We start from the raw sequence: 10,213 nt of genomic DNA, 5'->3' as shown, positions 1-10,213 counted from the left end.
CTGCTAATTTTATTAACTTTAAAAAACTCAAGGCCAATTTCCGCCAAAAAAAGAAGAAAAGCAAAGAAAGATGCCTGGATAGATTTTGCTTCCACCATAAACAAGGATACGGACAGCAGACTTGTCTGGAAGAAAATTCAAGCACTTAACGGTAAATTTGTGCAGTCTCCAGCCTCAATCCTGAACTGGAAAGGGCAAGAATTGTCTGATCCAAAAGAAATAGCAAACGCATTAGCTGAGTCTTTCGCCAGTATATCAGCAGTGTCCACATACAGTCAAACCTTCCAAAAAATTAAGGCATCTGCAGAACAAACATAAAATAAATTTTTATACTAAGGCATCTCAGCCGTACAATCAGCCATTCACGTTTAAAGGAACTTTTTGAGTCTCTAAACAAAACATCAAGTACTGCTGCCGGCCCGGACGGAGTATGCTATATAATGTTAAAAAAGTTAAATAATAAAGCAATAAGTTCCCTATTGAAATTCTACAATCGAATTTATTTAGAAAAATACTTATCCACACTCATGGCGTCACTCAATTGTACTAGCTTTTCCTAAGCCAGGTAAGGATCATACCATTACCGAATAATTACAGGCCGATATCGCTGACTAGCTGTTTAGGCAAAGTCTTAGAAAAAATGGTGCACAGGCGGTTAACGTGGCTTCTGGAAACAAACAATCTGCTAAACCGAAATCAGTATGGTTTTCGGAAAAATCACTCAACCTTAGATGTGATGATTAAAGCAGAAACAAATATCCGCAATGCTTTCATCAAGAGACAACATCTGGTTATGGTCAATCTCGATATTGAGAAAGCGTTTGATACCACTTGGCGATATGGTATCCTTCAGGATCTTCGATCATTCGGTCTGAGGGGGCAGTTACCACAATTTATACAAAATTTCCTACACTACAGATCTTTTCAGGTCAGATATAGGAACGCTATATCCAAATCATTTGAACAAGAGGAGGGTGTACCGCAGGGTTCCATCCTGAGTGCAACACTATTCACAATAAGAATTACAAATATAACACAAGGACATACCAAAAACAGTTGAATCATACATGTTTTGCCGATGACCTGATTATCTCTTGCCAGTCACAAACCATGATTTCCATTGAAAGGCAACTTCAAATGTCCATAGCCAGAATAGAATTGTGGGCGCAACGGAATGGCTATTCATTAGCAGAAAATAAATCGATTGCAATTCATTTCTGTAAAAATACGAAAATTACATCCAGATCCTGAAATATATTTAAAAAACAATCGGATTCCTCTTACCAACAATTTTCGTTTATTGGGTTTATACCTTGACAGTAAGCTTAACTTTTCCAATCACATAGCCTACCTTAGAACGGCCTGTCAAAAGAAATTAAACATCTTAAGAGCTGTGTCATCTAACTCCTGGGGTGCTGATAGACACTCCCTCACATATCTTTATAAAAGTTTTATCCGGTCCCGCTTAGATTACGGATCACCTGTCTATGATTCTGCAAGAAACAATTCCTTGCTACGTCTAAATACGGTTCAACATAGTGCCCTAAGGATAGCTACAGGTGCCTTCAGGACATCCCCAGTCCATAGCCTGTATATTGACGCAAATGAAACCGCCATTACACCTTAGACGAAAATCCTTACTATGTAGCTATGCTGCAAAAATAAAAAGTATTCCATCTCATCCTTGCTGGGGAATACCTGTTTAACCCTCAGTATGAAATGCTATATCGTAATAAACCTAATGAAAACCGCCCTGCGGGTATTAGATTGCAAGAACTGATGCTCAGTTGGAATATTAACTTCCAGCATATCCTTGAAGACGTAAGCTCCTCCTGAACATCCCTGGTCTCATTACTCCACCGCTCTGTGATAATTACTTTCTGAGATGGAGAAAAGGCTCCCTGCCAAACAACAACTTCCAGCAGCTGCATAAAGCCCACGCCTTAGAAAACGCAGAGAAATTTCACATATATACAGGCGGCTCCAAAACAGATGAAGCTGTAGGGTGCTGCAGCAATCTCTTCTGCTTTTTCAACAGCTGAGTCTCTTCCTATAGAATGCAGTATCTATACCGCAGAACTGTATGCAATAAAACTAGCTCTAGATAACATAACCAAACAGCAAATCAAAAAAAGCTCTTATATACACCGACTCCTTAAGTGCCGTCACTGCCATTCAATCTACTACTTCTTCCCAACATCCCATTCTGAAACAGATACGGTCTCAATTATACCAATATCAAACATCCAAACAGTTGGGTTACCTTCTGCTGGATACCTGGGCATGTCGGCATCCCAGGTAATGAAAGTGCAGATCATGCTGCTAAACATCCTACAAATAGATCACTCTATCATCTGAAAGTCCCCACACATTGATTATAAATCCACTATTAAAACAGCATGTAGGCTTCAATGGACTAATCTGTGGCAAACACAAGTAAATAATAAACTGTTTCAGATTAAAAAAGAACCTCAGTTGTGGACTTCTAGTTTCAGGAAAAGCAGACGTGAAGAAGTGATCTTGGCAAGACTCCATATTGGACACTCATGTACAACTCATTTGTTCTTGCTTATGGGAGAAAACCCACCTCAGTGTTCATTCTGTCAGACTCAGCTAACAATCAAACATATTCTAATAGAATGCCCTAATTATTCAAGTAACCGGAAATCCACTTTTTATTCTGCATCCAATCTGCTGGAACCTTTAAATTTACTACACATACTGGGAAATAATGCAAATTTTTGAAGCACTGTTTAGATACTTGAAGAGCATAAATGTATATAATGGCCTCTGACAACAATTACATTAATAACTCAGTCATAAGTTAATAAAGAAAAGGCACAATATGGCCCAGGAGGCCCTTGTGCCAAAAAAACCCAAAAACAACAACAACAACAACATAACTTTGCTATAGTAATACTGAAATATCAATTTATGAGGAATAAATTGATACACATTTGTAAATACATAATTATTAAGAACCGAGTTTGTTAAAACGAAGGAAAATGGGTACTAATTAAACTGACATTTGTAATTATTTTCTTAATAATATTGTTCTAATAATAATAATAATAATAATAATAATTTTCATAATAATTGTTATTTGCAGTGCTGACTGAGATATTCTTTTGTTACTGTTTAGTGTATTCCAAAGCCTGTGATTGATCTGAGGCAACTGATGACCCACTGCATCCCATTCAGCTTTTGCTAGTGATTATCAAAATGCCATTAATGATTTTCAAAAAAATTCTTACCGAATTGAAAAAATAATTCACAGGTAATAGCTATTTTTAAATTTCATTTAAATGTTTTATTTTTATATTTGTATGCATACATACCATCCAGAGCAGCATATATTCTTTACTGAATAGCTTTATTTTTCTCTATTAAAATTTAAATATAGGTAGCATTTAAAAATAATATGACATCACTGGTCATTGACTCTGTTCTTGAATCTGTTTATATAAAATGAAGGTACACAGCAAAAATACTTAATTTGACAAATAAAAGTGAAGGTACACTAAAAATACTTGACAAAAACTTTACTTTTTTTCCAGTTTGTTTTCAGTTAGAACCTCTTACTTTCCTGTAAGTATAGAAAAAGATTAAAGCAATCATATAAATGGGACATAAGACAGAAGTTGGCAACTTATTGCTGCCATGCCTAAGGTATACGTGAAACTACCCCAGGTGGTTATTTATGGTGATATCACTTAAATTCTCACTAAAGTTCCCATTGCCCACAACATTTATAATGAAGACAGACATCTACATCTTTTCCCGTTAGTTGGAAAGAAAACTGTATGATTTGATATTATGGGAAGTATTTAAAGGCAATAATTCATAATAATAAAAATATCCCAAAATGCTTATGAGAAAGTTAAAATGTGAAATTGTGAGAGGAGGGGGATCAACCTGTAATACACTTATGAAGAAAACGGAACACTAAACCACTTTTCAAATACAGCAAAATTCCTGCCTTTTTTAATGCTGAACTTAGTAAAGTATGGTTCTTTCCCCTATGTACCAAGCCAACGTAAAAATAAAAATGAAATAAACTGAAATAAAATTAGATAATGAAAACAAAACGATGCAACACCCTCCTCCCACAGCATGAACACATCCCTAACCAATGGAGATGCATTACCATGCCCACCACTTGTGCTGATTGAAAAGGTGATGCTTATTCATTGATGGGTAGGGGCATGCATTTCCTTGAGCCAAGAGTTGTGTTTTCATACTGCTGGAGGGGAATCCCGCTTTGTTTGTCTTACTTATCATTTTCAACCCAAGTGAGTTTCCGGAAAATATATAAGCAATCTTTAGTTAGTCTTCCGAGGAATTTGAAAGTTGTGAATAATATTTGAAGATTTATTATGTACTTAAGTGATCCTTGATGTATGTGCCACAACCCAAACATGAATCAACATTACATTTGCTGATGTCATGAAAATATTTCCATTAAATCTATATATATATGTGTTACCTTATAAGATATTGATAAATAATACTATGAAAATAAAATATTACTTCTACATCATTTCATATATAACAACAATTAATGTACAGAACTCCAAACATTTGGTACTTCCCAGAATGCACCTCCTTGATTTCACTTTTTCTTAGCTAAAAATTAGCTGACAGAAACAGAAATTAATGAGGAAAAAGAAGTATAGTGATAGAGGAATCATCTATGGCATCAATTCAAATGTATGGAAGTTCTTTCCAATGAAATACTGAGATCAAATAAATTATGACATTTAATATTAAATGTGATTAGTTTAAGAAGCGATGTGGATTTTTTCCTTTGGCTTAATATGAAAGTATTCTTCATTTTGCACATTTGATACCATTTTCCAAAAAACTTACTGGTGGAGAATCCCTTTCCCTTTCTTGGGTTTGAATTGATCTCAGTTCCTTACTGGATTGTCAAAATTAGCATTAGAAGAGGCATATGATGCAACACAGCAAGCTTATACAGCATCAGCCAGGGAAAAAAAAAAAAAAAAAAAAAAAACCCTTTCCATTTCATCCATCCATTCACTTCAAAAGTTTGTCCAGTTCTTCCTTGAATGTATTTAAGCTATAAACTTCCAAAATAACAGATGGAACTTTGTTCCCACAACCAACCACCCAATGGCTAAAGGCAAATTTCTGCACATCTATTCTGCAATTGTCTTTCCTCAATTTGACTTTATGACTCCTCAGGTGTAATCTGAGCTAGAGGAAAAACCCCACCACACTGAGCTTTCTCAAACCATTCAAGGCCTTATACACCTGAATCAGACCACTGCACAGGTGCCTAGTTTCCAGATGCTCCAATTTGCAGAATATAAGCTGTTCTTGGTAAGAGCAACCCAGTGAGCTGCTCTGGCATCCTGTATGCACTGCTCAGAAAACTTCATATCTGACTGCCCAATTACACTCCCCCCAAAGTCTTTTTCATTCTCCACTACCCTTGAGTAGTACTGCACAGTTTATACGTTATTCTGGGGTTACTGCCACCCATATGCACTAACTTGCATTTGTTAATGTTAAACTTCAGTTGCCACCTCTCAGACCATCTGCCCAACTTTTCCTGGATGCTGTTGCAGTAGCGTACTGTTATTAACAACCCTGCCAACCATTCTATCATCTGCAAACTGGAACAGTAAGGCTGATATACCTTCAACAATATCATTAATAAATATAGAAAACAACAATGGGCCCAAACCCTGGAGGGCCTCCACTAATAAGATTAGTCCACAAAGAGCAGTGTCCATTGATTACCACTCTCTGTCTTCTCCTCAACCATCCTTTATCCATAGCAGCAACTTGCCCTTAATGCCGCACTGCTCCAATCTGTACAGCAGTCTTCCATGTGTGAGCAGCATCAAAGCTTTCCTGAAATCCAAGTAAATGATATCATAATTATTTTTTGAATCCAGTTCCCTTATAGTACCCAATTAAATTTATCAGACAAGACTTCCCCCTTAACAAACCGATGCTGTGTTTGAACTTTAACTGCAGTCTTGTCTAGATAATCCAGAAATGATTCTTTAACGAGCGACTCCATTATTTTCCCCTAAGAGAAGTTAAACTAACAGGTCTGTAATTACACGTGACACCCTTTGATCCCTCTTTTTCAATTGGGGATACATTTGCACATCTCCAGTCTGTGGGAACCTCCCCTAAATCCAAGGATGCTCTCATAATTATGGCTAAGGGTTTGCTTATTTCATTTTCTGCCTCCTTTAATATAACCAGATAGATCCCAACCAACCCTAGGTCCCTTCTTATGTTTAACTTCAATTTCTCTTCCACTTTGCTCTCACAGTTTGATAGCACCTGTCTTCCACTTCCCTACAGAATTCATCATGTGTGAATGCAGAGGCAAAATACTCATTCAGTTTGTTAGCTACCCAAGCAGGATCATCGTCAGTTGAACCATCGATATCAATTGGACCAATCTGATGCATCCCCTTCCTTCTATATTTGACATAAGTAAAGAAATCTTTGCTGTTTTTCTTTTAATCCTTTGTGACTTGGTTACAGACTAGCTTATATCTATCATAGCTTCTGTGTTGCCTGATAATTTATATGCATCCCATGCATTTTTCTTCTCTGTCACGAGTCTCATTACTTCATATGACATCCACTTAGGCCTAAACCTTGAACAGTATTTCTTAGTTGATATAAAGAACCTAGTAGCGTCTGTGATTAATTCCTTGAATGCTTCCCATTTAGAACTTGCTATTAGTAACATCATCAGTTTTTCCCACTGTATAGAATGTAAAAACTGTCTGAGATCACACCTTTACGAAAGCAAAAACCCTTCCTTTTATCCCTTATGGTAATTACCTCTTTGAGTAAATCCAATATTAATGCACTGTGATCACTGCCCCTAGTGGTTCTTTTATCTGCAGATTCTTAATTCATGAATAATCACTGCTGATAATAATCAGATCAAAAGTATTACTCCATCTGGTTGCCTCTTGAACATGCTGCTGTAGAAAACAATCATCCAATAAATCCTTGCTAATGTACGAACAATAAATCCTCAATAGGCTTACTAATGTACGAATGATAAACCCAAAAATTCCTGACAATATCTGGGAAGTTAAAATCTCCCATTATAAGACATTCAGATTTACTCCCCACCCTATTTCTGTGTACAGTTGTTCATTGTATTCATCAGAGTCATTAGACCTATAACACACTCCTCTCATTTTCTGTTTCCCCGTGCTTACTTCGCACAAAAATGACTGAACATTGCACTGTTCACCCATGTTAACTGGATTCACTGCCTTGGATTTTGTGTGTTTCCTAACTAGCAGCATAATTCCTCCTCCTTTACTATCCCATATTCTTTCTATACACATTCTACTCCCCATTCCTTAAATATGTGTGTCACCACGTCTCTGATATTCCAAAAGTATCTGCCTTTGATTTCTTGACCAGCACTTCAAATTCATCAAATTTATTTACTATACTTCTCGCATTGGTGTGCATGCAAGTATACATGCACCTGTCTTAATCTTTGTTACTCTAAAACAGCTCGTGTTTACTTCTTCCATGATGATGATGCCCAGCATTCCTTAAAATCATTGGCACCTTGCATTCCAGGCTGTGTTTGTTTTAATAGAGCAGTGCAAGAATCACTTTCACCTCTGCCTGCGGCTGATGTTGATCTATTAGTCTGTGCGTTCTAATCTAGCAATTTGCTGACCCACCACTCGATCGCATGAACAAATATTCTTGTAACCTTTCTGTTTAAGTTGAACGGATGGGCTGAGAGGTGGAAACTGAAGTTTAACATTGACAAATGCAAAGTGCTGCATATGGATAGCAGTAACCCCAGAGTAACATACAAAAATGTGATACTACATTGACAGTAGTGGAGAAGGAAAAAGCTCTGGGCATAATTATGAAGTTGATATGAAATTTTCAGAACAGTGCAGAGAGGCTGCACAAGTAGCTCACGTTGCCTTGCGAATGATATATAGAAATTTTGCTAGTAGGGATAACGAGGTGATTATCTCCTTGTATAAGGCAATGGTCAGGCCACACTTGAGTACAGAGACAAAGAACAATAGATTGACAGTAGCCACTGGCAGAGGTGAAAGAGATTCTTGCACTGCTTCTATTAGAATGAGCAGAAGCCTGAAAAACAAGATGCATGGTATTTCAGAGACTGCTGGGAGCCATTGCGGTACAAGTAAACACATGGGTTGTGTTAGGGTAGCTAAGAATAGAAACAGGTGCAGGTATACTTGCGTGTACACCAATGCTAGGAGTTTAGTAAATAAATTTGATGAATTTGAGGTAGTGCTCAAAACATCGAAGGCAGATATTGTTGGGATATCAGAGACGTGGTGTCACACAGATATACGGGATGCAGAACTGGAATTTGGGGAGTACAACGTCTACAGAAAGGATAGACAGGATAGGAAGGGGGGAGGGGTTATGCTATTAGTTAAGAAACACATAAAAACCAAGGAAGTGAAGCCAGTCGACATCGCTGGACAGTGCAGTGTTGAGTCAGTTTGGTGTGACAAAAGCATTGGGAGATCAAAATTGAGAGTAGGAGTGTGCTATAGGCCTAATGACTCTGATGAGTATAATAAGAAACTGTACAGGGAAATAGAGTGGGCCAGTAAATCAGAGAGTCTTATAATGGGAGATTTTAATTTCCCAGATATTGACTGGAATTTGTGGGCTGGTCACTCACACACTAGCAGGGCTTTTGTGGATTTATTGGATGATTGTTTTCTACATCAGCATGTTCGGGAGCCAACTAGAGGGAGTAATACTCTTGATTTGATTATCAGCAGTGATTCTTCATGCATTAAGAATCTGCAGATAAATGAACCACTAGGTGGCAGGTGATCACAGTGTGCTGAAGTGGGATTTACTCAAAGAGGTAACTACCATTAGGGGTAAAGGGAAGGGTTATTGCTTCCGTAAAGGCGACTACGATGGACTGAGACAGTATTTAAATTCTATACAGTGGGACCAACTGATGATGTTACCAACAGTAAATTCAAAATGGGAAGCATTCAAAGAACTTATCTTGGAAGCTACTAGGCTTTACATACCAACTAAGAAATATTGTTCAAGGTTTAGGCCAAATTGGATGTCAGATGAACTAATGAGGCATATGGCAGAGAAGGAAAATGCATGGGATACTTACAAATTAACACATGACACAGAAGCCTATGATAGATACAAGTTGATATGCAACCAAGTTACAAAGGAGGTTAGGCAGGCGAAGGCAGATTACGAGAAATCCTTGGCAAGGGATGCAAAGAAAAACAGCAAAGAGTTCTTTACTTATGTAAACTCTAGAAGGAAGGGGATGAATCAGATTGGTCCACGATATTGATGGGTCAACTGTTGATGATCCTGCTCAGGTAGCTAACAAACTAAATGAATATTTTGCATCGACATTCACACATGAGGAGTTATTCAGCGAGGGGAATGCCAGAGGTGTATTCAACTCTAGCAGTAAGCTACAGAATCTTGAAATAACTGGGAGTAAAGTGGAGGAGAAACTGTTGAAGATAAACACAAGAAAGGCACCCGGGGTGGATGGGATCTATCCAGTTATATTAAAGGAGGCAGCAAAGGAAGTAAGCAAACCCTTAGCCATAATTATGAGAGCTTCCTTGGACTCAGGGGAGGTACCCATAGACTGGAAATGTGCAAATGTGACCCCAATTCACAAAGGAGGATCAAAGGCTGACACAAGTAATTATAGACCTGTGAGCTTAACTTCTGTTCCAGGAAAATTAATGGAGGCACTGGTTAAAGAAGCACTGCAGGATCATTTAGACAAGACTTCAGTTATAGCTCGGACACAGCATGGTTTTGTTAAGGGGAAGTCTTGCCTGACCAATTTGATTGGATACTATGATGCAGTCACAAAAGAACTGGATGCAGGGACTAGCTTTGATATTATATACTTGGATCTTAGAAAGGCTTTTGATACTGTTGCACATGGAAGACTTCTACACAAATTGGAGCAGTGTGACATTGGAGACAAATTGCTGCTATGGATAAAGGGGTGGTTGAGGGGGAGAAGACAGAGAGTGGTAATCAATGGACACTGCTCATCGTGGACTAATGTTATTAGTGGAGTCCCTCAGGGCTCAGTGTTGGGTCCATTATTGTTTTCTGTATTTATAAATGATATTGATGATGGTATATCAAGCTTAATGTCCAAGTTTGCAGA

The 10,213-nt window shown here is 37.8% G+C and overlaps 1 protein-coding gene across 1 annotated transcript in view; it reads left to right on the top strand.

Moving 5' to 3' along the window:
• LOC150080055 (uncharacterized) overlaps positions 1-3,266 on the top strand; it is a 390,832-nt gene extending 387,566 nt beyond the window's left edge. The window contains exon 16 of the mRNA XM_090381645.1: positions 3,143-3,266. Coding sequence (XP_090237771.1) covers positions 3,143-3,211 — 69 coding nt within the window. The 3' untranslated portion in view covers positions 3,212-3,266. The remainder of the gene's footprint in view (positions 1-3,142) is intronic.
• Positions 3,267-10,213: the final 6,947 nt, after the last annotated feature.

Source organism: Mastigoproctus giganteus, chromosome 9 (genome assembly GCF_048544385.1).
Source record: "Mastigoproctus giganteus isolate SK-2022 chromosome 9, ASM4854438v1, whole genome shotgun sequence".
Classification (NCBI taxonomy): Eukaryota; Metazoa; Arthropoda; class Arachnida; order Uropygi; family Thelyphonidae; genus Mastigoproctus; species Mastigoproctus giganteus.
The sequence above is the reverse complement of the archived record's forward strand: the minus strand, read 5'-3'. Positions and strand labels throughout refer to the sequence as shown.